At 48.1% G+C, this 27018-nt stretch overlaps 3 protein-coding genes across 7 annotated transcripts in view; 2 read left to right on the top strand and 1 right to left on the bottom strand.

Moving 5' to 3' along the window:
- Positions 1–2935, top strand: part of PARL (presenilin associated rhomboid like) — a 39329-nt gene extending 36394 nt beyond the window's left edge. For all 3 annotated transcript variants that reach the window (XM_023519255.1, XM_023519256.1, XM_023519257.1), the window contains one exon: positions 2608–2935. In XM_023519255.1, coding sequence (XP_023375023.1) covers positions 2608–2719 — 112 coding nt within the window. In that variant the 3' untranslated portion in view covers positions 2720–2935. The remainder of the gene's footprint in view (positions 1–2607) is intronic.
- Positions 2936–5819: 2884 nt separating this feature from the next.
- Positions 5820–13528, top strand: MAP6D1 (MAP6 domain containing 1). Its single transcript, XM_003800114.2, has 3 exons — positions 5820–6205; positions 12502–12619; positions 13448–13528. The coding sequence occupies exons 1-3, from the start codon at positions 5820–5822 to the stop codon at positions 13526–13528; spliced, it is 585 nt and encodes a 194-aa protein (XP_003800162.1).
- A 4412-nt stretch (positions 13529–17940) lies between these two features.
- Positions 17941–27018, bottom strand: part of YEATS2 (YEATS domain containing 2) — a 123050-nt gene continuing 113972 nt past the window's right edge. For all 3 annotated transcript variants that reach the window (XM_023519253.1, XM_012811583.2, XM_023519254.1), the window contains 6 exons: positions 26771–26850; positions 25885–26086; positions 23581–23807; positions 22640–22714; positions 21357–21430; positions 17941–19544 (listed from right to left, as the gene is read on the bottom strand). In XM_023519253.1, coding sequence (XP_023375021.1) covers positions 19436–19544; positions 21357–21430; positions 22640–22714; positions 23581–23807; positions 25885–26086; positions 26771–26850 — 767 coding nt within the window. In that variant the 3' untranslated portion in view covers positions 17941–19435. The remainder of the gene's footprint in view (positions 19545–21356; positions 21431–22639; positions 22715–23580; positions 23808–25884; positions 26087–26770; positions 26851–27018) is intronic.

Here is a 27018-nt window from a genome sequence, read left to right as displayed (position 1 = left end):
TGTAGTTGTCATTGTTGTTTAGCTGGCCCAGGCTGGGTTTGAACCCACCAGCCTTGGTGCATGTGGCTGGTGCCATAACCACTGTGCTAGCGGCACAGAGCCTTTTTTTTTTTTTTTTAAACAGAATCTTGCTTTGTAATCCTTGGTATAGTACCATGCCATGGCGTCTTAGCTCACAGCAACCTCAAACTCTTGGGCTCAAGCAGTTCTCTTGCCTCAGCCTCCCAAGTATCTGGAACTACAGGCGCCCACCACAATGCCTGGCTAGTTATTTTATTTTATTTTTTTTTAAGATGGGGGTCTCTTGCTGGAGCTGGTTTTGAACTCTTAAGCTCAAGTGATCCACTCTTCTTGGCCTCCCTGAATGCTAGGATTACAGGTGTGAGCCACTTTGCCCAGCCTGTGACCATATATTTTCATAATAAGATTTTAATATATTTAGCGAACCTCTGCTAAGTTGACCACCTAAGGGACTATAACAAACTTGTCAACATATGGAGGTGGTCAACATAAGGAGCTGCACTTACTTTCTTGACACGTACACGTGGCACATGTCCGGTCTGTGAAAATTAGGTCAACTGAGGTGGTCAGTGTAGGGAGCTGGTTAGCTATGGAGGTTCTACTGTATTAAGTGTAGGTACAAATCTAGCCCCCCCCTTCTTTAATTTTTTTGGTAGAAATGGTTGCCTAGGCCAGCAGTTCTCAACCTGTGGGTCATGACCCACAGGAACTGTATTAAAGGGCATGGCATTAGGAAGGTTGAGAACCACTGGCTTAGGTGGTTCTCCCATCTCAGCCTCTCAATGTGCTAGGATTAAGGATTTGAGCCATTGTGCCTGGTCTAAAGCCCTTTATAATAAAAAATACATGTTTACAACATGTAAAATATGTTAAAACATTTAACTGCTATTGTAATCCAGTCTAACTCAAATAGACCATGTTTTCAATGCTCTGGGAGATGCATGATCAACAAAATCTATCCTCTGCCTCCACAAAGATGAAATCTGTTTGGGGAAAACAGGGCAAATGAAATGTTTCATTAATAACAGCTTTTTTTTTTTTTTTTTGTAGAGACAGTTTCACTTTATTGTCCATGGTAGAGTGCTGTGGCGTCACACAGCTCACAGCAACCTGGTCCAACTCCTGGGCTTAGGCAATTCCCTTGCCTTAACCTCCCAGGTAGCTGGGACTACAGGTGCCCAGCAGAATGCCTGGCTATTTTTTTGTTGTTGTTGCAGTTTGGCCAGGGCCGGGTTTGAACCCATCACCCTTGGTGTATGGGGTCGGCACCCTGCCCACTGAGCCACAGTCGCCACCCAATAACACCTTTCATTAAGGCTAGGCAAAGTGGTTCTCACCTGTTAATCCTAGCACTCTGGGTGGCCAAGGCAGGTGGATAGCCCTGAACTCCCAGGTTCAGGACCAGCCTGAACCAGAGTGAGACCCTGTCTCTAAAAATAGCCAGATATTGTGGCGGGCGCCTGTAGTCTCAGCTACTAGGGAGGCTGAGGCAAGAGAATTGCATAAGCCCAAGAGTTTGAGGTTGCTGTGAGCTATGACACCATAGCACAGTACAGAGGACAACAAAGTGAAACTCTGTCTCAAAAAAAGGAAAAAAAAAAACTTCCATTAACTGCCTTTCCAAATCAACCCTTTGTCCTCCTGAAGCCTTTTCCAGCCTTCACTCTGTTTTTGAGGGGCAGGTAGGTGCCGCCTAAGTTACACTTGCAGCCTGTCTGCCCTGGGAGAGAGAGCTGGGTCTCAAAGACAGGCCCTTCTCAGTCACACCATGGTGCTCCCTAAATGCAGTGGGGGGGAGGGGGGCAGTGCTTGGAGCACAGGCTCCAGAATCAGTGTGGGTTCTGGACTCAGTCTGGGGTTTCCCAGCTGTGGAGACGGAGCAGTGAAGTTACTAAACTACTTAGTGCATCAGCTTCCTTGGCTCATTGCTCTGGCTACTTTTAGGCAGTTTTGAACAGGAGAAGGAGGATCAAACTATTTGTCTTAAAGGGTAGGCAGACCTGGCTGAGCAGCCCACCCTTTGTGTAGCTGGGTGGGAGACATCAGGAGGCATATAAGCTGGTCCAGCCATTATTAGTAAATCCGTGTCCTAACATTCAGGACACCGAGTCAGGCCGACCTTCAGGTGAGTCCTTGACTGACTACCAGCACTGTGGGCAAATTACTTTCAGACTTGGTTTCCCCATGTGTGTAATGGGAGAGGTGATACTTAACTTGAATCAAAGTGTGGGTGTGAAGTACGTATACATTTCAGGTAATCACCCCTCATCCCATCCTGCTTAGACATTGTATGTACTTTATATGTTGAAGCTAAATAATTTATCTGTTAAAGTAATCAATTGGCTGTTTTAATAAGCTACGTAGTAAATGACAGTGCCATTTGATTTTGAAAAATGTCAACTTGATGGGCAGCACCTGTGGCTCAAAGGAGTAGGGCACCAGCCCCATATACTGGAGGTGGTGGGTTCAAACCCGGCCCTGGCCAACAACTGCAAAAAAAAAAAAAAAAAGTCAACTTGATATTATTATGGTACTTACCATCTGTGTGTTACACTGTTTGAATGTTGGACCTGTTTTTTTCTCCAGATGGTATGTTACTTATGGCCATGAACTCATTTGGAAGAACAGAGAGCCTCTAGTGAAAATCTGGCATGAAATGAGGACTAATGGCCGCAAAAAAGGAGGTGGCTCTAAGTAAAACTGGGCTTGGATAATACTAGTGCATCTGGGCTATCCTGCTGGGGGAGGCACTGGAGCACCTGGGCCCTGGAGTGACACAGCTGTGTTCCTGCTTTGAAGACATTTGCATCCAGCCTCCCAGCGATTTATACTGTGTCCCCCAGTCTATGTCTACAAAAAGTGAATTACGATGGAGTTGTGAAATAAAGGTTTATATCTCTAGTTTGTAAGCAAAGCGTGTGTGCTTTTTCTTTTAAGAGCACTGACACTTCTCTGGTGTCTTGTTTCGGTTGTACATTGACATAGTTTGAGTGGCAGGACCTGGGGAGAGTGCGTGTTCAGAGTTCTAATCAAAGTGCTGATGTGCTGGTGTTTGTACCAGCTGTCCAGCACCTCTGTTCAGAGTGTGCGCTGCTTACCTGTCCAACCCTGGGTTGGCTGACTGTCAGAAGTCAGAGTCTTTTCTCTGGCATGGTCTGAAATAACAGCTTCATTATTTTTTAAATTTTTCCAAAAAAGGTAGTGATTTCTGGCAATGAATGGCATATACAAAAAGCTATTTTTAAGTTTTGCTTTCTAGGTTAAAATTGTAGATAAATAAAAGGAAATGATTGGATACATTCAGATTTGAATCTGAGCCAAATTGCATCTTAGGTTTGAAAATGTACATTCTAATTGAAAAATCGTACTGAAATAGCAGACAGTGGTCATCATAGCCTCTCTGTAGTGGAGCTCATGTTGTTCTCATGACTTGAGAGTCATGTCTAGCAGTGCAATTTGAGAGTTTGTTTTTCTTGAAAGGATTTACATAGAGTGCTTAGTATTTCTGTGGTGAGACACTGTTATACCAAGTCTTGCACCTTTGCCCTGAGGGAATGAAGGTGCAGATGTCAGCCTTGTTGGGTTAATTCGCCTTGGGTTGCCTACCACTGATGGATAGGTTTTGCATAAAGTAGTGGGAGTCGTGCCCACCTCCCCAGGTGGTGGGGAACTGAGTGGTGACACAAATTACCCACTATTTGGCAGTTCTTCATATCCTTTTCCCACCAAGCTGGACTCAACCTCCACTGTAGTACCAGTTCTTACCTGGCAGAGGATTCTATTCTAAACTGGTATCACTTTGAGGAGAGAGAATTTTCTTAACCCAGCCTTCATTTTGCCAGTAAGGAAACCGGAGGTGTTGTGATGGAGGCACTGCCCAAGGTCACACTGCTTTCCTGTGCTGCCTCATCCGCCAGCTTCTTAGTTGTGGGATCCCCGGAACTGGTCCGTTGTCTCATCTCCACACACTTGTGGAGTGGGGGCATACCTCCTGAGACTTCGGTTGTCCATTAGGGCGTTTTCTGACCCCAAACCCACTGAGTGTCTGGGCACTCTAATTTAGTAAATATATCTACTGCCATACACGTGGTTCCAGGATCTGGGATCCTGCTGCGCAGGCACCTCCAGTATCACTGTGACATAAGGAGAGACATCACCAGTCACTGAGGGTAGGAGCCCAGGAGCTAGTCTACATTTCCTCTCTGGCCTCTCGTTCCCACAGTCCAGCCCTCCCCTCCTCTCCTCCTCTCCAGTGCCTGTGCCTCAGTGTTGTCCCTCATCTCCCCATCCCTGCACTGTTGAGACTGTTCTTGCGGGTGGTCTCTATGGTGTCCTTGATCTCTGTGGCTGCCAGAGTGCTAAAAACACTTGTGACTCCAATGTTGTCACCCACAAGACTGTTAAGCTCTTTAGTGAGGCTACCAAGGCCCTCCATGGTTTGGTCTCTGCTGTCTCTGGCAGAACTTTCATCCCCTGTGCCCTGTGTTCCCATCAGCCCAACCACTGTCCCTCACAACAGGCAGCAAGTCCAGCCTTCCCTGTCCCTTGTCCCTCTTTATGCTGTCCTGGCTTTATCAGTCCTACTACATGTTTTTCCACATCTGTTGTCACTGCACACATAGTAAGTGCGCTTTGCTGTTTGATGAAGTAATAAAAAGAGCTGCTTTTTTCCTGCAAAGCAGAGTCACCAAGTGTCCTCTGCCAAGCTGGCTAACCTAGGGCCCCGGGCCCTTTGCCCTAGGGACAAAGGCAGCACTGGAGGTGCAGCGTCTTCACTGTGCAGCCTGGAATGCTCAGCTGACTGGCTGCTGATGCTTTGCTATGCCTTGTAAGACAAGCAAGTCTGGGAGATGAGTGTTTTCTGGCTGGCTGGGCTGTGTGCAGTCCTCTCCTCCAAGGTGCATGCTGGGCATCTTCCAAGCCTAGCCTGGCCGTGGAGTTCAGAGTAAGGGATGCCCTTACAATAGTATTAGTAGCAACTGGTCTGCACTGCAGATTGAGGGCACGTGTCAGATACTCAGAAAGCTTTTGGACAGTGGTCAGGGAGTTGTTTCTGATACCTTGTGCATTAAACAGACTGACTTTTAACCTGGAGGATTATTCAAAATTAGCTCTGTATTAAAGGAATAATAGGCAGACAGGAGAGAAATAAATTGATAGCACGGTGGCCAAAGTCCTGTGGCAGCTTTATAAAACTTAAGCCTTTGGGGCCATGCTTTAAAATTTGGGATTTTAGGACCCAAGGAAAGGTCAATTGATTCCTAAAGCCAAGCCTTGATGAAAATTGGACCGGCTGTCACAAATGAAGTCTAGCATCAAAGGCAAATAGGCCGGCGACTCACAGGCTGATTCGAGCACGTGTTCTTTGGGAAGCATGGCCTGGTCTTCCCTGTGACACCCTCCTCGGTGCCCGCTGGGTCCCTGCGGTGCAGCTTAGCACAAATGCAGCAGTCACCCGACCTCGCGACAAAGCAGAGACCCTCCAAGCCAGGTGATTGCGCCCGGCTGTCGGCCGAGGGAGATCAGCGAGTTGTCGCCGTCTGGCCCTCGGCCTCTGCGAAGCCAGATGGATTCCTGAGAAACACTTAGAAGACGTGGGATTCAATAATGAGACGTGCTTCAAGTCGGACCCTTGTAAGTGGGTGCGGGCGGTTTCAGGTGGCCCCCCGGAGACTGTGCGATCTTTTCCCGGGACTCCCGCCCAGGCCGGGGGAGGCGCTGCGGCGGCGCGGGGAGGGCGGCGGCGGGGGCGGCGCGGCCCGGAGCGCGGGCAGCGGCGCGGCGGGGCCGGGGCCGGCATGGCGTGGCCCTGCATCAGCCGCCTGTGCTGCTTGGCGCGGCGCTGGAACCAGCTGGACCGCTCCGACGTGGCGGTGCCACTGACCCTGCACGGCTACTCCGACCTCGAGAGCGAGCAGCCGGGCTCGGGCGGCGCCGCCCCGCGCAGGAGCCAGTCCCCCGCGGGCGCCCGGGACTCTGGCCGGGACGTGCCGCTCACTCAGTACCAGAGGGACTTCGGCGTGTGGACGGTGCCCGCGGGGCCCAGGGACGCGCCGCAGGGGCGCGGGCCGGGGCCGGGGCCGGGGCCGGGTGGCCGCCGGGACGAGCCCTCCGTGCGCCTGGCCCGTGGGGTCTACGTGCTGCCCGTCGGCGACGCGGACGCGGCTGCGACCACATCCTACAGGTATCGGGCCGAGGCGGGGAAGGCCCGGAGTCCAGACACCGAGGCTGGGAGGTGGGGGTGGGGGCCAGGAGGCGCCCGAGCTAGGATCCCGCGCGACCCTGAGAGCTGTTGGCGGCCTCGGAGGTCACCCGCTTTGGTCCCCCGGCCCTGCAGGCGTCACCATCGCCGCTCCTGCCCAAACTCGGAGTGAACGAGCACCTCCACTGGAGGGGCGCTCGCTCCTGTCCCCTCGGCAGCCGCGTCCCCACCGCCTGCCTTGCTGAGTTGAAATCTGCTGCTTCTTAACTTCCGCCCAGGGGATGCTTAGGAGGGGCGAGTGCAGGCCGAGCCCCCAGCCCCTCTGGCCACTGCCCTCTGTGGGGGCGTTGGTGGCCAGGACCAAGGACAGGTCTACGGGTCCTCCCTGCCCGCAACCCCAGCTCTGCTCCTCGGCTTCTCCCTTTTTTCTCTTATTGCAAAAGTAGTTCCTACTCACTGTGGAAAACTGATTATAAAAATTATGACAACCTCCCCTCCCCCACAAACATCCTCTTGAACTGGTAGTTCTAATTTTTTTTAGACAGAGCCTCAAGCTGTCGCCCTGGGCTCACAGCAACCTCAGACTCTTGGCTTAAGCAATTCTCTTTGCCTCAACCTCCCAAGTAGCTGGGACTACAGGCGCCTGCCACAACGCTTAGCTATTTTTTGATTGTAGTTATTGTTGTTTAGCAGGCCGGGGCTGGATTCAAACCAGCCAGCTCTGGTGTATGTGGCTGGCGCCTTGGCCACTTGAGCTACATGCTCCGAGCCAAGGTGGTTCTAATTCTTTAAGTGCATATGTATTTTCACATGGTGAGATTTCTACAGTACACATTATGTCTCACCTACTGTGAATGTCCATTTGCGAGCTATTCTACATCACAAATTTTAATAAATGGGCAGTATTTTTATCCTATGAATATGCATCTGTATCTTCAAATATTATCTACTCCCTCTTTATTGATTTTTAGAGTGTTTTGTATTTGGGGCCATTGAAAGTACTATTCTTTGTTTATTTGTTTTGAGACAGAGCCTCAAGCTGTCCCCCTGGGTAGAGTGCGGTGGCATCACAGCTCACAGCAACCTCCAACTCCTGGGCTCAAGCGAGTCTCCTGCCTCAGCCTCCCAAGTAGCTGGGAACACTGGCGCCTGCCACAATGCCCAGCTATTTTTTGGTTGCAGCCGTCATTGTTGTTTGGCTGGCCGGGCTGGATTCAAACCTGCCACCTTAGGCATATGTGGCTGGCACCTTAGCCACTTGAGCCACAGGCGCTGAGCCTGAAAGTACTATTCTTTAATGCAGCCATTCCACTTCCAAGAATTTTCACTACAGGTATCTCACCATGTGGGACCAGGACTCAAGGCACAAGGCACATCAAACCCTTATACAAGCCCACTGCCCACTGATGTAGGGGACCAGTTAATTATAGCCCTGTTATAGGATGGGACAGTGAAGTCCCACAGGCCCTGACAAACAGAAGACCTTAAATATGTACATGTTGAAAGAGCAAGGGGCAGGAGAGCTCCTATGCTACTTAATTTGTGTTTTTAAAAGGGTATTAACATACACATATCTGCTCACATCAGGATATCTCTGATGTAGGAGGTGGAACATTTGGGGAGAGGAACTTAGGGACTGTTGGGGACTGGCAGGGATAGAAGAAAACTTTTCACTTTACACTTTTGAGCAATTGCTTTTCTTTTTCTTTAAAATATATAGTCTTATTTTAAAACTTTTTTTTTTTTTTTTGAGACAGAGTCTCATTTCATCATCCTCCGTAGAGTCGCATGGCATCATAGCTCACAGCAACCTCTAATTCTTGGGCTTAAGCGATTCTCTTGCCTCAGCCTCCTAAGTAGCTGGAACTACAGGCGCCCATCACAATACCTGGCTGTTTTTTAGAGACAGGAGTCTCACTCTGGCTCAGGCTGGTCTCGAACCTGTGAGCTCAGGCAATCCACCCGCCTGAGCCTCCCAACTCCTGGGATTAGAGGCATCATAAACCACTGTGCCCAGCCTATTTTTTTTTAGACAGAGCCTCAAGCTGTTGCCCTGGGTGGAGTGCCATTGGTCATAGCTCACAACCACCTCCAACTCTTGGGCTTAAATGATCCTCTTACCTCAGCCTCCCAAGTAGCTGGGACTACAAGCACCCACCATAACGCCTGGCTATTTTTTTGTTGTTGCAATTGCCATTGTTGTTTTAGCTGGCCTGGGCTGGGTTCAAACCTGCTGGGTTTGAACCTGCCAGGCTCGGTGTGTGTGGCCGGCGCCCTACCCACTGAGCTACGGGCGCTGCCCGCCCAGCCTATTTTAAAAACATTTGTTAAAGAAAAAAATAATTTCTGTGATAAACATTCTTGTAGCTAAATTTTGTTCATACCATAATTTATTTGTGATAAGTGCCTACCTGTGGAATTAAAGAGCCAAAAGGGTATGGACTTTATCTGCCAGTTTATTTTTTTAAAAAAACTGTATTAAAGCATATTTTCCATACTATAAAATTTATCCATTGTAAGTGTACAGCTCATGACTTTTGACAAATGTATCTAGTTGGGCCACTCTTATTAAGACACACAGAACATTGTATCTCTGGGGGAGGTTCCTTCGTAGGTGTGCAGTTAATTTTTCTTTTCTTTTTGAGTTGGGGGGGGGGTCTTTGTCACCCAGGCTAGAGTGTTGTGGCATCATCATAGCTCACAGCAACCTCAAACTCTTGGGCTTAAGCTATCCTTGTGCCTAAGCCTCCCAAACAGCTGGGACAACAGGCTATGCCATCATACCTAGCTAATTTTTTTTTTTTTTTTAGATAGTATCTCACTGTTGCCCCAGGCTTTGCTGTGGCATCATAGCTCACAGCAACCTCAAACTCCTGGGCTCAAGCCATCCTCCTGCCTCAGCTTCCCTGAGTAGCTGGGACTACAGGTGCCCACCAAAATGCTTGGCTACTTTTTACATTTTTTTTTTTTTTGGCCAGGGCTGAGTTTGAACCCACCACCTCCGGCATATGGGGCTGGTGCCCTAATCCTTTGAGCTACAAGTGCCACCCTACTTTTTACATTTTTAATAGAGACAGAGGTCTTCCTCTTGCTAAGGCTGGTCTCCCTGAACTCAAGCGATCCACCCATCTGGACCTCCCAGAGTGCTAGATTATAGGTATGAGCTGTGCCCGTCCAGGTGTGCACTTCTTAAGGAACTTGGTGGGGAAGCGGCTGCAGGGTGGGCCTGCATTCACTGACACGTGTTCACGCTGAGCTGCTAAAACTTGAGGGGACTGCTGGTGGCAGAGCAGAAACAGGCACAGTGCTCAGGCCCTAGCCAAGTCTGACTGCCAGCGATGGGGACTGGAACCAGGTGGAGGGGCCTGAATGGTGGGAGGGCTGGAAGGCCAGAGGGCCTGGCCATGCTGTACCTCTCAGTGACTCCAGTGACGATGCCAAAACAGGACAGGGATAGAATGTGCAGGGAGAAATCTTCAGCTCTGGGAAGGAAGCTCTCGGACCCAGCAGGAGCTGCATCTCATGGTGCTGAGCTCCTACTTACTGGGGATGTTCTGGCAAAGCCTGAGCATTTAGAAGCAGTCCCTTACCTGTGTGGGACATGCAGTGAGTATATACATCCTGCTGGGTCCCCTTACAGGAGAGAGTAAAGGTACTAGTTATTGCTTTCTCTGCTTTAGCACCGGGCACTAGGCTCAGCCCATGGATTAGCTCCCTAGGTATCTGTTTAACGGTGGCTGGCGCTGCTCTGATGGCAGAGCAGGGAGGGGAACCCAAGTCTGTCTTGCTCAGAGACTGTGTAGCCCTAAAGGTTGTCATCCCTCAGGAGCTGCCTCCTCAGAATCTCTTGTTTCTTGAACTATGTCCTGAAAGCACTGACAGGAGCACTGGCAACTTCTGTGTATGAACTTGGGGTGGGAACCACTCCATCTCACTGACTTAGTCCTTAGCTATAAAGTAGGAATAGCAAGAGCTGGGCTGCCCAGACCCATCCCCCCAACTTGGGCAGAAACACAGGATCACCACTGAACTTCAGTACTACCCCGTTGAGTGCGTCACCAGCTGGCCTCTGGGACCCTTACCTCTAGCTCCAGGACCTGGCACAAGCAAGTCCACCTGGCCTTCCATTTTGCAAAATTCACATCATCTAAGCAAATTTTAAAGAAATTCAGAAAGCTAAGAATATGAACAGATCAGGAACTTTAAAGATAGCAGCATAGATGTCTGGCCACTCCTTGCGGAGGGTTCTTGAGTTCCAGATACCCCTCCACTGCAACCTCCCCACCCCAGCAGGTCCTGCCTGTCCAGTTTCTGGTCTCTGCATGAGGACTGTCCTGCCTTGCTTGCCTGGCCAGGTAGGCACTGTGGGTCCTGCCCATGGCCAGCCTGGGCCCCACCACCTGACCAGTTCCTCCCAGGGCCTCCCCTCCCTAATTCTGCCTTCTGGGTAGTTCAGTGCCTTTGGCTCAGGTTCTAGCCGCACCTACTTCTGTTAGACAAGTCCCCAACTCATTGGTTATTTGCCTCTTTTCTTCCTAGGTAGGTCATTTAAATGGTTAGCCCAAGTTCCACAACACTTGGTTCCCATTTTTCCCACATGGATCAGCAGCACCACTTAACTCCCGAGGCCTAGAGAGGTGAGGCTCAGGAATTTAAAGAATTTATCTGAAGCCACATTGGGCTGAGAACCCAGGCCTCCTGATCCACCAGGGCTCTCCGCATTCCCCTAGGCAGCGCCTGCCCCTCAGTGGGGGGAACTGCAGCCCTCAGGGTGTGGTGCCTGGGTGGATGCTGAAAGGAGCTTGAATACTGAAAGGCTAGACCTGTATTCCTCACTAATCTTCTTGGCCTGAGCCATTAATCTGTCTTCCTCCTCTTATGGGCTGTCACCAGGCCCTGCTGACTCAGTCTTTGCTGACCCTTCTCTATTGCCCCTGCAGCCCCCTCTGACCCAAGTTCCTTCTTCAGTAGCCACAGGGATACTCTAGCAGGTGGCTCTGGTCACTTCCTGCCCTGGGACCCCTACAGCCCACCGCAGGGCAGCAGGTTCAGGGTATGGGCCCAAGGCTCAGCTCAGGCATGAAAGGTAGTTTGGGGGACAGAAGGGCACACCAGGGGAGCACCTGCTTCTCTAGGAGAAAGATGGTTTGGGCAGTGGATCTTTAGGACCATGCAGCTTTAGATGCAAAAATTATCTGACAGGGCCGTGGCCCAGCCCTCCTCCTTTCACCTCTAAGCATCCCAGAGTGCTGGCTATGGACAGACAAAGCTGCTCCCTGCCCAGTGGTGACCCAGCTGTGCTACTGCCAAGAAGAAAAGGCAGCTTTGTTGGCCTCAGGGTCTAAAGCCCCAGAGAGCAACCCAGGCCTGTGTAGACACTGGCCTTGCCCCCTGGGACCTCTGCCTTCCTGAGCTCACTATCCAGCAGGGGAATTGGCAGAAAGGTCTCTTTAAAAAAAAAAAGAGTTCTCTTTTGTCAAGAGAAACAGAGCGAGTCAGTCTTTTCATCAGGATGTGGAGCTAGGCTGTGCCAGCCTTGTCATTCCCCTCTAGGGGGCCGGCTGTCCCCCTTCAGCCCACGCTCCCTCCTGGCATGCTCATGTACGAACTCATAGACCGGCTCTCTCCAACATGCACAGAGCCGTGCACAAGCCAGACCATCTTGCAGTTTTTTGAGATGGTCACAATTCATCTTCTCTTTTGCGTCAGTTAATAAGTATAAAAAAAAAAAACCTAACGATATTGAGCCTGGGTTTTCTTTTTAGCCACGTGTTGTCCAGGCTGGCACTTTCTCTGGACATAAGTGGCCACTAGTGACCTGGGCTGGATACAACAGACCTCCACTGGCCCCAGGCCCAGAGCCTGGCTCCTGGACAGGCAGCGGCAGTTTCAGGGGGTCCTGGAAACAATGCCAAGTGCTGGGGCTTGCTGGCTCCACAACCCAGCACGTAGCAGCTGCTGAGCTCTGTCCTGAGCCTGCCACCAGTGAGTTTCTCCTCCTCCTGCCTTAGGAAAGAGTAAACCCAGACTTCCCAGTGTAGCACTGGGGGGTAAGGGGCCGGACAGCTGCAGGCTGCATGCTCCCCAAGCCAGCAGTCTGCCTGGGGGGTGTTGCCAGTTCCGAGTGGGATAAATGACCACGTGGAGCTGAAGCAGCTCAGCAGTGGACAGGGCCACGACACTCCAAGCAGCAGCACAGGCAGAGCAGGGGTCTCTGAGGGGCCAGGGGATGAGACAGCTGACCCTGTCCCAGGTTACGACTGTGTTTTCTATTCCAGGCAAGAGTTCCAGGCTTGGACTGCAGTGAAACCCTCAAGATCCACAAAGGCAAAACCAGCCAGAGTCATCACAACCCAAACATCCAGATGGGACAGCAGCTCGGGGGCCAGCTCCCAGGTCAGCCCAAAGCTGGTGCTGTGGGGACTGTGGTTACAGAAGCCTTTTCTAGGCTTAGGATCAGGAATCAGATTCTGATGGAGTCAAATGGCATCATGGCCAGTGACAGCAGTGCCCAACTAAGCATCCCACAAACAGAAAACCAAAGTTCTTTGTCATTAGCCAGATGGTTGCTCCTCTAAGGCTGGCTGCTTTGGTGAGAGTATCATTTTTGCCCCCTAAGTCCCAGTCGTACCTTTGGCCTTTCCAAATACCTGAGCATTTTCTCAGGTATTTGCTCTCCTTACGAAGAGAAGACAGAAGGGAGATGAGGCCAATTTTTTTTTTTTTTTGAGACAGAGCCTCAAGCTGTCCCCCTGGGTAGAGTGCCATGGCATTACAGCTCACAGCAACCTCCAACTCCTGGGCTCAAGCGAGTCTCCTGCCTCCGCCTCCCAAGTAGCTGGGACCACAGGCGCCCGCCACAACGCCCGGCTATTTTTTTTTGGTTGCAGCCGTCGTCGTTTGGCGGGTCCAGGCTGGGGATTCGAACCCGCCACCTTAGGTGTACGTGGCTGGCGCCTTAGCCGGTTGAGCTATAGGCGCCGAGCCTGTTTGGCTTCTTAATTCCACCCAAAGGTGGTTTCAGGGAGCAGAATGGAGGGTCCACGTGCCAATGAGCTACTAACGAATGCAGTGATAGCCGCTCACTGTTTCCCCCACTCACCCTTCAGGTTAGTAGTCTTAAATCCTGGAGGACAAAAAAGAGAATTTTTTTTTTCCTGGAGCTAGGGTGAGGGGTAGTTAAGGAAAAGGCCCAATGACATGTGACCACATTTCATTTTTCAGGTCCCTGAGGTGAGGAAGAAGTTCACGCCTAACCCCTCAGCCATCTTTCAGGCTTCAGCTCCACGGATTCTCAATGGGTGACAACCTGCGACATGGATGCAATGACTGCTCAAAGTGCTGAGAAGCAGGCTGTGGACCCACTGACCCTGGGGAGGGCTGAGAGCGTGGCAACGTCCCCTGCCTGGGGGAGGGGACGGCCCCTCTCAAAATTGTTATCAGCAGGATGTTGCAGTGACACAACTGTTGCGGAACAGATATGCAGATAGACTTGTCACCATCTTTGCCCAGCTCAGCATCAACCATCCTCTTCTTCCTCAAGAGTTTTTGGAAGCTTTCACATCTGTTTTTAACTGCCATCTGGCCATCCTTTAGTATTTAAATGTAAAATACTAAGAATCAGCAGTGCCCAACCAAGCATCCCACATACAGAAAACCAAACCAAACATAAAACCAAGGACTGTGATTGGTCCACGGGGGGCTAAGGAATGTGGACATACTGAGTCTTTAAAAGAACCAGCAATGTCCACTGTGGGTGGTTTTCCCAGGATGCATGATATTTTATAACCTATGGTAATCCAAGGTGATATGCATGATCTTCCAACAAATGGCCCCACGTATTTAAGTTGCAGAAGAAATCTGTGACTCATAGTGGTGCTAAGTGAGCAGGATGAAGCTTCCAAAAGAAATAGAACATTAATCCTAGGGCTTCAATTACAAAGACACTATTTCTTTATGATCAAAATGATCCTCATGTTTTAAGAAAATGTATCTTGGGATTGAATGGACATTTACCTTATGGAAGGTTTCTAAAGACTGAATCCCACATTTGTTTAGTTTGTTTCCCCTTCTAACAAAGGGATGACTAGAAAGGCACTACTGAGTAAGAGCTGGGAACATTTTGGGGGAAGGTGGCATTTGCCTCGTTCCCTGAAGGACCATTACGATGTCCTCTACACCAACCCTCGCTCTCCCCTCTCCTCACCCAGTGAACAGTGAACACTCCACCTGCTGAGGAGCCGGCACATTTTACCTTCACAAAGCTCTTTCCTAACTTTCTTCACAGATTCTAGCCATTGTGGTGTGTGGGTCCACTTGGTCCCTTCTCTGCATAGTAGCCCTGCAAACATTTAAAGGGTTTTGTCCCTTCTTAAAGGTTAGAGGCACAAGTCTGGGACAGGTTTTGTTAAGGAAACTTAGGATTTCCTTTTGGATTTTTCGCCCTCTCCAGCTCACAGGAGGCTCATCTGATGAGCATTTAAGCCATAGGTGGTAGCACTCAGGTTTCAGAGCCACCCAGACATGGAGATGGGGCCTCGTCCCCTCAGAGGTGCTAGCTCTGGCAGGCACACCCTTTCCTCTCATTCCAGCAAAATGAGAGATTCCTTTTAAAGGGGAACCAGAGCCACATGCTGCGTGGACTCAGAGGAAGGCCTGCTTGCACCATAGAGGTTTCTGAGAGACTGCCTGCCGGGCTTTTCGTGGGAAATGACTAACTGTACAATCTTGGATTTTACTAAAATGTAAAAATGTACTGTTCCAATTTCTTAATTTCTTTCAATTAAAAACACAAGAGACTTCTCAACTTTTTACCCTCTCTCGGTGATAAGGACTTCAGTGTATCAGGGCTGCTGCCACACCCTCATGGGCTTGTCAGTCCTTAGCACTGTGCAGGCTGCAGGGAGCCCCTTCCACTTCACCCCCACACCCTCCTCCAGGAGCCTGGGGCAGACTGACTGTGAGGCTAGTTTCAGGCTTGGATCCTGGCCTGTCACGTACCAGCTGTGAGCAGTCAGAGCTGTTAAAGTGAAGACCCCACCGACTGCAGCTGTGGGCTTGCTGAAAGCATCTGCTTTTAATTGTAGGGTGCTCCAGACTGCAGCCCTCAAAGCACAGCTGTCACAATTATCCTTTCCTAAGCAGCCCCTTTTTCCTTCCCCAGGAAGCCAGCTCTACCCCCATCTCCAGCCCCTAACATTCTGCAACTTGCTACCCTGTGCTCACAGCTCCTCACCATTCACCACCCACTGCCACACGGTACAACACCCAGGAAGCCCATGTGTTCATTTTCTGTAACTAGAGGTCAGCTCAGCTAAGACAAGCCATGACTGCTGCCTCCTGGAAATGCTGGTGGGGCAGCAGCAGTAGGGGCCCCACCGCCATCAGCCAGGCCTGACCTCTGCAGGGCAAGTGCACGCCCAAGACTCTCTCTGCGGTGCACCCAACAACTTTCCACAAACATCCTACCCAACTGGGATTGTTTATTAGGAGATCTGGGTTCTTTTTTTTTTTTTTTGGAGACAGTCTCAGTTTGTCACCCTTGATAGAGTGCCGTGGCTCACGGCAACCTCAGTCTCAAGCGATTCTCTTGCCTCAGCCTCCCAAGCATCTGGGAGTACAGGTGCCCACTACAACACCCAGCTATTTTCAGAGGCAAGGTCTCTGTCTCAGGCTGGTCTCAAACTGTTGAGCTTAAGCAATGCACCTGCCTCGGCCTCTCAAGTGCTGGGATTACAGGTGTGCACCAATGCACCTGGCTGAGATCTGGGTTCTTAAGAAATTCCCTCCCACTCACTCTAGGTCTGAATGAAGCTTAACACCACGCTGAGAGAGTGACTCAAGAAGTAACAGAGACCAGCCTCAAGCAGATGGTCCCACCTCACATCTACTTTGCACACATATGGTTTGTACAAAGACAAAGAGAAATGCACTGGGATATTAGCAGTGTTATCTCTGAGGAGGGGATTACGGGTAGTTTTTTTTTTACATTTAATTATACTTGATAACATTTCTATAAAATAAGCATTTCTGTATTAATTCTGTAAGGGAAAAATTTTTTGGGGGGTCCAGGGCTGGGTTTGGACCCACCACCTCCAGCATATGGGGCCAATGCCCTACTCCTTGAGCCACAGGCGCCACCCTAAAGGAAAAGTTTTTAAAAATAAAACAGTTCAACCTGTTAGCTAATTTTAGACAAAAGAAAGCACACAATCATCCATTGACCACCATCTCCACTGCAGCAGCTGCCTCAACCAGCCATGGGTGCAGCACAGGGTCCAACAAGGGGAAGAGCCAAGGAGTTCTCAGTCATTTGGACCAAGATCCCATTTCTGTGCTCCACAGACGGGACTCTAGGACTTTAGGCCAAACTCGAAAATGGTAGCTTGGAGAAAAGTTAGGCCCTGCTGGATGGTGGCCCTATTACTCATGCCAGGCAGATGGAGGGACTCCCCCTCTAGATAGGGCCCAAAGCTGAGTCTGCTGGCCCCATTCAATCACTGACATGCAGTCCTAGTTTAAGTACCTGTGACACTGATGTGTCTGCTCTGCAGTGCCTTCATGAAAGCAAACCTGAGCATGCCCCTCCCCCATGCTCCTTCTCTAGATAATTCAACTTTCCCATCTTTGACTCTATGAGAAGTCTGGTCCCCAGAAAGCTACAAACTTCAACTATATCACAGTGTTTCCTTGCCGAAATTCTTTCTTTTAAAGAATCAAAGTTTCCAAAACCTTTAGCGCTTACATTTCTGCATATTTTGTTATTTTTTAGTCATATGAGAGCAGATGGTCACAGCATAAGGACTGTGTCACGGGAGCAACCTCTTTCAGACCTCAGCATGGCCCAATTTTATCTTGCCAGATAAACAGCGTGTTTGTTAGACAATAAAAGCCAAGTTCTTCTCTGCCTTGGCTTTCAGGAAACAGCTCATTTATGGAGTTTTCCTTTGCCCCAAGCGGAAAGAAATGATTTTGTCCAGGATCAACACATTATCTCCCCGCCCCCCGCCTTTTTTTTTTTTAAAAGATGTTTATGTAACTATAATCCTTTATCTTGTATGTCTTTACCTTTTTTATTTTCTGGAAAGAAGCATAAGAATTAATTTAAACATATAAAAGCCTCCACCTTCACCTCATGCCAGTACTTTGCTGCAAGAACTCTCAGAGCTTCAGATTCAGAAAAACCCACCACAAATACTAAAAGATTTATTGCAGACACTTTTGTTACACAATTATGTTACACATTATGATACAAACACATTTGAAACAGTAACACATATGGAGACTGTTAAATCATTTAATATTTCTTTTGCAAGAAGGTAGTTTCTTTAGGCTTTCCTACCTGTTCTTATATGGACCAAATCTTCCACCCTGTAGATCTGCGCCCACTGGCTGGATGCCATCTGTACACTTGCCTAACAACCTGGTGTGTAGTGGTTCATGTATAAAATATTAGAGCCTCATGGCTTGGCACCTGTGGCTCAAGCAGCTAAGGCGCCAGCCACATACACTGGAAATGGCGGGTTCGATCCAGCCCGGGCCCGCCAAACAACAATGACAACTACAACCAAAAAGCAGTTGGGTGTTGTGGTGGGCACCTGTAGTCCCAGCTACTCAAGAGGCTGAAACAAGAGAATCACTTGAGCCAAGAGCTGGAGGGTGCTGTGAGCTGTGATGCCAGGGCACTCTGCCGAGGGCAACAAAATGAGACTCTGTCTCAAAAAAAAAAAAAAAAAAAATTATAGCCTTACATCCTCAACTATTGCATTAAGCCAGGGCAGGCCCTGTGCCCTACTGAGAATAGATTCCTCTGGATTTTCAGCCCTCAGATGCTAAATTAAAAAGGTATATTTTATCCAGTTTACCTCCCTGGCTTTATTTTCCTGATTCAACCATCAATGGGACCCATAAAACAATAATTAATGTTGCTTGGACAAGTTTCTCTGACTCTCACTTCCAGTTTTCAAATTTTCTTTGAGCAGAATAAGAGTAGATTTCTAACTGAGAAACAGTTCTTCATTTTACCTTCCACATAGACCAAGCTGGGAAGCCCAGGACAGAGCAGCTTCAACAGACCTGGACACCATGTACCAGCACTGCTAATCCCAGTTGCCCCCTCCATCAAGGGGCTTTGCTATGGACACAATCCATTCTCACTGCTTTTGAGCACTGGCATCCCTGTTTCTGGGCGTGAGCAGTTACTTCTCCAATTTTAAGGCACTCACAGGTGTTTCCTTTGTATACTTCTATTCTTGGGAAGAATTCCTTGGCAGAGAAGAATGGGATTCTAAATCCCCTGGTAGAGTAAATGATCCCAGCAGAGCCTGCCCAGGGGCTGTTCCCATGGCCACTCAACACAGACTCAGCAGCAGAAGCTCCTGCAGACCACAAAAATGGCATGGAACCAGCTATTGCCTGGCACACACAAGTGAGGCTGGGACAATGTTACCAAGTATTGGGGACTTGTGGTTGCTGCCTATGATGAACATATCAAGAGTTTCTTCTGTTACAGCCAAGCCTTTTCCTGACCTACTCTGGAATCTCTCCCCTGATGCTTTGACACTGGTTGTAGTGATGCTCCTGTGCTCCATGAAATGTGAATTCTGCTCAGTCCGCAGCCTCCCAGGCCTCTGAGGTCCCTTGCATGGCATTACCTCTCCCCATAGCTGACTCGCTTTGGCTAAGAGTGCAGACACTCTGCACCAAGGCCAGGCAGGAGCAGAGAACCACTTGCTGAGCACTGGAGACCAGTCCTTCTTCAGGGTAACTGCTGGAGCTTCCATTACCTACTTCAACCGATAGAGTGAAATCTCTAACCAGCCAAACTCATTTTCTACCTCCTGGGGAGTCAGGCCTGGTGCCCCAGTGAGTACCCTAAGGAGAAAAGGGCCTGCTATGCATGGTCTGGCCCAGCTTTGAGAACCCCCCTGCTGATGGAGATGTCACAGAGGGCAAAGACATGTAACTGACAGAACACGTATCCACTCACAGCTTCACTCCAGAACCAGGAAACAAACTTCTGTCCTAAAAGGATTTCATCTGGAGCTTAGCGCTCTGGTGTCACCGAATTTGGCAGAGGCAACAGTTTGGCAGCCAGGATATTCTGAGGCACAAAGAAAACAACCGCCTTCTCCAAGAGAAGAGTCATCATCACAGGTCACACGCTTTGGATACACCTCAGGTCCTGATTTCCTGGGGGCATCTTCATTCTGTTCACTGATCCTCATTCAATATCCCCATGTGTTTGTTTGTGAGGAAGTCCAGGAAAGGAATGTTGCAAATGGCCTGGTGAATATTACTCACTGTAATTTCTTTGGGAATCCTAGTCCAAAAAAACAAAGTATGTTATCAGGTGTGATTCTCTCAAGTATATCTAGTAATTTATTGACTTAATTTTTACCACAGAGACTGTCCCCTCCAGAGGCCTTATGAAAAGGGACATGACGAGTGAAAAGGCATTGCTCAGGCCCACTCTGGGAAGACCAGAGACTCACCTTCTCTCCTTTCCTATTACTTCCTTTCAACTTTGGTGAAAGATGTGACCTGCCCTCAATCACAGTCCTGGTCAAGGCCCAGATTTAACTTCCCAGTCACAGGCATGGGAAAGATTTCAAGAAGCTCGCTGAATGATTAGGAATAAAGATTCTGAAGACTTAGAGAAAGGAAGTAAAGTGGATAGCAGAACAGAATGATATGTTTATAATTCAGTCTCAGCAGACTGAAAGATGAGTCAAAGCACCAGAGAACTTTGGGACCATATTTCCCATCTCTTGGAGTCATGCCAGGCCAAATGTGATGCTAAATGTTCTCATCAAAAGCACGCAAGTCACTACAGACATCCAGAATCAGGGTCTCCGGAGGGTCCCCAGGAAGATCTCAACTCATTCCTAGGTCTCAAGCAGAATCATGGGCAGCAGGACTGGAATGCTATCCCCCTTCCTGTTTTCTGAAGCCTTCTATTAAAGGGAATTCCAAAAATCACCCGTAAAATCACCATAGATGGGGAAACTGTAGCTAAATGTACCTTTATTTACAAAATATCCATTACAAAATTGTACAAAATATTTACATTCTCTGTGTTGGCCACCTCTTTATAAAATTTTATAATGAATATTTTGTAAATAAATGTCCATTTAGCTACAATTTCCCATTTTTCCTATGTATGGTGACTTTAGGGGCACCCTGTATATGCCTGTGAAGTCTGGTCTGGTATTATTCTGACTTAGGCCTCTTCATGTCCTCAGGCATATTGTTACAATTTACAAATTTATGACAGTTATTAGCATAATGGAGTAAAGTATTTGTTTTCTCTGAAAGAAAAACAGGATGTAGCTATCTATAGTTCTTTCAGAGCCTAGAAAAAGAGTAAAATTCAGTGTTCTAATCAGAGATAATTGAGAGTTAGCAAAGTACAGTGGTGAGTCTGTGAACTTCAGAGCCAGCAAGACCTCACTCTGAATCTAGGCTCAACCACCTACTTCAGGAGAACCAGGGAAGATACCTTTCAAAGTCCAGTCTCCTAATTTCTAAAAGCAGAATAGTTCTGCAATGAAAAATAAACTATGTAATATATGTATTGCTTGGCCCTGATGTCTGACACACAATGGACACTGTTGTCATCCCCTGTAACAGAACAGAGTCCTCGGTGGCTATAAAGACAGGGAGCACAGAGACCTCTGTGCCAAGCTGACCTTTCACAGCCATGAGATTTTCTTTTTTTTTTGAGACAGAGCCTCAAGCTGTCGCCCTGGGTAGAATGCCGTGGCATTACAGCTCACAGCAACCTCCAACTCCTGGGCTCAAGCGAGTCTCCTGCCTCCGCCTCCCGAGTAGCTGGGACCACAGGCGCCCGCCACAACGCCCGGCTTGCAGCCATCATTGTTGTTTGGCGGGTACAGGCTGGGGATTCGAACCCGCCACCTTAGGTGTACGTGGCTGGCGCCTTAGCCGGTTGAGCTATAGGCGCCGAGCCAAGAGATTTTCTTAAAATAACAGAGTAGACCTTTGAAGTCTGCCTGGTTCTAAGAATGTCCCAAGTATTCAATCTCCTACTGGATTGATGTAAGTATAAAACATCTTCATGGGCAATTCAACTATTAGCCTCAAACATCCTGGGCTACGGAGTTAACAGTACCTGTTATGAGATGCTGCCTGGTATCCAACTGCCAAAGCCTGTCTCAGGATATCATTCACCAGCTGTTCCGTAGCCTACAATGGAAGATGCCGTTATTTTTAAAAAATGGCCCACTGCTTGCTGGGAAGCAGGGCTGCAACCAGCCCTTCTCTTACCCCAAATTTGTTAAACAATTGCAAACAAAGATTAAAAATTCCTTAAGAAAAAGCTATAATAGACTATGAGTGATGGAGGCTGTGAATCTGAGAAATTACAAATAGGGGTATTTTCATTAATCAGGTACTTTGGGGAGGTTTTTTGCAGTTTTTGGCCAGGGCTGGGCTTGAACCTGCCACCCCTAGTATATGGGGCCGGCGCCCTACTCCTTTGAGCCACAGGTGCCGCCCTAATTAGGTACTGTTTTTAAGGAAAAGAGGTGAGAGTTGCTACCAAAGTTTCTCTATTCCTGGAGGTGGGGGAGGGGGTCCACTAGGAAAGGAACTGCTGAGGTAGGACTAGGTCGGGGGGGAAAGCTGTTTTCCTCTTCCCCAGGGATAGGACAGTTTGTGGCTGTTTCTCTGTTGTGACTTGTAGAGAAAACCCAAGGCCCTATCTCTGCCACCCTCTAAAGCAGTGGTTCTCAACTTTCCTAATGCTGCAACCCTTTAATACAGTTCCTCATGTGGTGGTGACCCCCAACCATAAATTATTTTCATTGCTACTTCATAACTGTAATTTTGCTACTGTTATGAATCCTAATGTAAGTATCTGATATGCAGAATGTATTTAGGCGACCCCTGTGAAAGGGTCGTCTGACCCCCAAAGAGGTTGCAACCCACAGGTTGAGAATCACTGCTCTAAATTTAGCAATGAGAGTACTGACTCTCATCTCAGAATTTCTACCTCTTAAATTAAAAGTACTTGAGGGTGGTGCCTGTGGCTCAAAGGAGTGCAGCACTGGACCCATATGCCAGATGTGGTGGGTTCAAACCCAGCCCTCACAAAAAAAAAAAAAAAAGCAGTTGAAAAAGCACAAAAAAATACCTTCAGGGTGACATCAGTACAACTCCTGAAGATGCTTCAACATTCAAAGGCAACATGATTTAGTTCATTTAGAAACCAGAAGAAGGGTGGGGCTTAAAGCCGGAATAAGATGAGAAATTTTATAGCTGGTCATCTTTGTTCTTTTCTGCCCTTGTCCCTTACTCACAACCACCTGGGATCTGACTGTCCTGCCTGGCTGGCCTCTCAGTGCCACAGCCACAGCAGCAGCTCACAGCCCCCTACCACCAGCAGGCACCCACCTTCAGGATCATGTCCTCCACCACCGATGCGTACACGTTCTTGTGGAGCGCCACTGGCTGCAGGGTGACCCCAATCTGGAAAGCACAAAAGAAGCTGTTTGTTCCTATTCCAACATTTAAAAAAGTGGCATCCTTTTCTGACACGCAAAGTGATGGCTGGTTGGAAGAAAGGCTCTATGAATATCCTGGACAAAACTCACAGGAAAGTAACACAGAACAGAACACCTAGGAAAATATGTTATCTTATTTTTCCATATTTCTGTCTAAAATGTCATCATAATCCTGTTTTCACTCCCAAATTTCCTTGCTGACAGAACCTCAGGATTTGCCATTAATTCTGACAGCAGAATTGACACTTTGGAAAATCTAGAATCAGACTCAAAGGTCATGTTTGCAAAAGGTAAAGACGATGTATTTGGGAATTGCATCTTGTCCCATTTTTCATTTCATCCTTAAGTGAAAATAAAGGCTGTCTGTCAACTTTGGGTTCTGTGTAGTGGCAGGCAGCAGACGCTAACAAGCTGCTAAGTTAATCAGGGGTGGATGAATAATTCTCTCCTGTATAACAACGTGTGATGTGATATGCACACATCACACCACAGGCAGGGCATGTAGAAGCTACGAAAATGTCAGGGAAAGACTACTCACTGAAGTATAACTAAGAAATATTATGACAAACCTCATGAAAGAAAGGCATTTCCCCCAAGGCAGGTGAGAAAAAAAGGGATGAAAAGTTACTGTCTAAATGTAGCTGGCTTTGCTTCAAGGTCATGTTCACCAAGCACCCTTTTCACATGTAATTAGCCTTCTTGCCCAGGGGCTCTGATATATCAGGAAGAAGTAAATATCCATTTATGTCACCAGAAGAGTCTGAGTCTGAGCTTATAGGACTGAACATCAGAACATCTCACACCTGGTTTGGGTTCTTTTGGCAGGCTTACCTTCTGTGTGACATCACCGATAAATTCAGATCCTGGCGTTGGTGGCAGGTAGAATTTCGTTTCTTCTTGTTTCTCTTCCTGCTCTTTTTTGATGTTTATCTTTAATGGCTCTGACAGGTTGAGGATGTCCACCTCCTCCTCATTCTCCGGTTCTCTTTTCTGGAATTGCTGCAGGTCCTCCAGTTTCCGGCAGAGATTGTCAGCAGAGGAGAGTGATGATGGGCACTCTAAAGAAGAGGTAAGTGGGCTTATGACAGGTGTGGCAACAACAGCAAAGGGCTTTCAACCTCTATGAAGACCACAGTCTGATGAAGAAGTGTCAAGGGAGCTGACCTCCTTTCCAGTTCTCTATGGATCGGGCGGCGCCTGTGGCTCAGTGAGTAGGGTGCTGGCCCCATATACGAAGGGTGGAGGGTTCGAACCCGGCCCCAGCCAAACTGCTACAAAAAATAGCCGGGTATTGTGGCGGGCACATGTAGTCCTAGGTACTCAGGAGGCTGAGGCAAGACAATTGCCTAAGCCCAGAAGTTGGAGGTTGCTGTGAGCTGTGATGCCACAGGACTCTACTAAGGGTGACAAAGTGAGAGTGAGACTGTCTCTAAAAAAATAAAATAAAATAAAAAATAAAAAAATAAAACTCTATGGATCTGTAATGATGAGAACTAGTGATTTACCCGGTAGAAAAGCACCGAGACAGGCATCTCGTGTGGTACTTGATTTGTATGATGCAACTGCCATCAGAGACAAAACAGCATATAACTCTGCCACCCAACCCCAGGCCATCCCCTTAATTAACATTAATTAATGACAGAACTTATTTTTCACCTTTTGAATCTGGAAAATTTAAAAATGTAACGTGAAGAAAATAAAACTCACCCCTATTCTCACTGCCCAGAGAGCAGTATGTTAACATTTTAATGTATACTGGTGCAATCAGTCTTTCATGGAGTGATTTATGCAAAGCCTAATGAAGAGGGCAAGGCCTTTAGCCAGTTTAGTGCACCCCTTTCCCTCTGTGGATGAACACATAAGGTCCAGAATAGGCACTAGAGCACCCAGCAAGGCAGAGCATCCAGCTCCTGGTGGCCTTTTCTTTCTTTTTTCTTAGAGACAGAGTCTTACTGTCGCCCTCAGTAGAGTGCCGTGGCTTCACAGCTCACATTAACCTCCAGCTCTTGGGCTTAGGCAATTCTCTTGCCTCACCTTCCCAAGTAGCTGGGACTATAGGTGCCCACCACAACACCTGGCTATTTTTGTTTTTGTTGCAGTTTGGCCAGGGCCGGGTTAGAACCTTCCACCCTCAGTATATGGGGCCGGTGCCTTACTCACTGAGCCACAGGTGCCGCTCCCTGGTGGCCTTTTCTAAGAAACAAGTTCTAACAAACAAGTTGAGAAGCATACTGAATGTCTTTTGCTTTGGCACCACTGTAAAGGCAAAAAAAAAAAAAATAGTTAAACTATCACTCAGGGACCATCTATAATCAGTGATATTATGTCAGGTTCTGTGCTTTACATCCAGTACCAGTGATGCACAGAGGTAATCAGTGTGGTCTAGAAACCTCTGTTAGACAGACTCTTACGGCATGGACGGTAAGTGCTGCCGGAAGTCACAGAAAGGAGAGGTCATCCTGCACTGGGCTCCCAGGAAGCTTCATGGAGAACACAGGACTTACCCTAATCTTAAAGGGCCCCACCTCTAGGCTCTCAGTTCCTCAAGACACACAGGTAGGGCTTCTGTTCTTCTATATAAATGGGGTGGGAAATAATACCCTTCTTATTTTATAAGGTGAAATTGAAATTTCTTTCTCTCCTCAAATACCTTTTATGCCTTGTCATCTAGGCCCCTGTGGCCATATAGTAGTTGTCTGTTTCTTTATCATAAAACACTCAATTCATCTTGCTGCAACATCCTTAGTTGTTCACATATGCCCACAACACTAAGCACTGTTCCCAGCTAGGTTTGGAGATAGAGGAGACACAGGCCCCATCTTCACAGAAACAGGATAGACGTGTCTATGGGCAGAAGTCACTAAGGGCACAAAGGAAAGGGAGGTCTCCATTTGGAGGAAAGAAGGCAGATTAGGAGGGGACTCCCAAATGAACAGTGTGTGCCTGATAGACGGCATGAGGTCAGCAAGCGCTCTTGTGCTCCCTGGCAACTCTTCCAAGTCCTCAGACCCCTCTACATCAGCTGCAGGCCCACTCACTGCTGCAGAGCACACCCACAGTGTGCTCAGCAGCAGATGCTCCCTCCCCCGCCCCCAGACTGCTGGGGGTGCTCAGGCAGTTCAGCCAGAAGCTTACCCAGCTCACTGTCGATCTGGGTCAGTACATCCTCGATGGAGTCCCCGTCATTCCTCAGGCTCTCAGGATCTGGTGGGGTATAGCCATGGCAGCGACACCAGTGAGCAATGTGCTTGGTTTTAAGAGGGGTCAGGTGGTGAAATCTTGGATTTTTCTCCAGTATTTCTTGTAAGACCTTGCGCATTGTCATTGCTCTTTGCCACTTAAAAAAAATGGTTTTGAACCATAGTCAAATCCTTCCATTTAGCTGCTTATTGGAAAGTCACATAATTATAAATCACCATGCTAATTTAACTTGTTAGAATCATTTTCTTCTCAGGAAAGAAAACCTTACTGTGTTAATCCTCATTAAATAAAAAAAAGAAAGAAGTAAAAGAACTTCCTGGGCTCCCTAATGCTTGTATGAGTAAAATAAAACAAACTTGTAGGTTCGGCTGTCAAGGTTCTTCACCTGGTCTCACCCTATGACCTCCCACATCTCCTTCCTCAACTTCCCCCAAACCAACCACGCAGACTCATCACTGCTTCCTAAACATGCTTTCTCTTCTTACAACGCCACCATCCTTGGCACAGCAGCTGCCACACTCTAAGTACTCAATAAATACCTGAATACATTTTAATATTTTGAAATTCATAAAAAATGTTTAGAAAATGCAAATGCAAGAAAGTAGGCCTTTCAAATGCTAGATATAGGTCTTTAAAAAATGAGACTGTAAACTGAGGAAAACATTCTACCAGATATTTTAACCCAACAGGCTGCAAATGTTATCACTATTGTATATGACAAGGTTTATGGAGGCAGCGGAGTGCACAGGGGGGCAGGTCTCTGCTCCCCGACAGGCTTTCAGTGATGGCCCGTGTCTCCAACAGGCACACGTGGGATTACCTCAGCAGCTCTCCGTTTCCCAATGTTCCAGCCATAATACTGCTCCACAGACTTTGCAGAAAAGCAACTGGCATCTTCACCTAGAATAAAGTTGTGATGATTCAAATCAAATCTTACCTACTGGAGACACATCCAATAGTTTCTCCAGACCCCTTTTGTATTTTTTTTGGCAGGGGGAGTATACGTGGGGGCAACAGAGTTTCGCTCTGTCACCTGGGCCAGAGTGCAGTGGCGTCATCCTAGCTCAC

The sequence above is a fragment of the Otolemur garnettii genome, unplaced genomic scaffold (assembly GCF_000181295.1).
Source record: "Otolemur garnettii isolate 467f Iridium unplaced genomic scaffold, OtoGar3 scaffold00166, whole genome shotgun sequence".
Taxonomy (NCBI): Eukaryota; Metazoa; Chordata; class Mammalia; order Primates; family Galagidae; genus Otolemur; species Otolemur garnettii.
Note: the sequence above shows the minus strand (reverse complement) of the source record. Positions and strands in the feature narration are given on the sequence as shown.

What these genes read in the sequence shown, in the direction of transcription:
- MAP6D1 (XM_003800114.2), top strand. Translation starts at nt 5,820, where the DNA reads ATGGCGTGGCCCTGCATCAGCCGCCTGTGCTGCTTGGCGCGGCGCTGG. An exon ending in GCTGCGACCACATCCTACAG is followed by an intron (nt 6,206 to 12,501) that starts GTATCGGGCCGA and finishes TTTCTATTCCAG; the next exon opens with GCAAGAGTTCCAGGCTTGGA. An exon ending in GCTCGGGGGCCAGCTCCCAG is followed by an intron (nt 12,620 to 13,447) that starts GTCAGCCCAAAG and finishes TTCATTTTTCAG; the next exon opens with GTCCCTGAGGTGAGGAAGAA.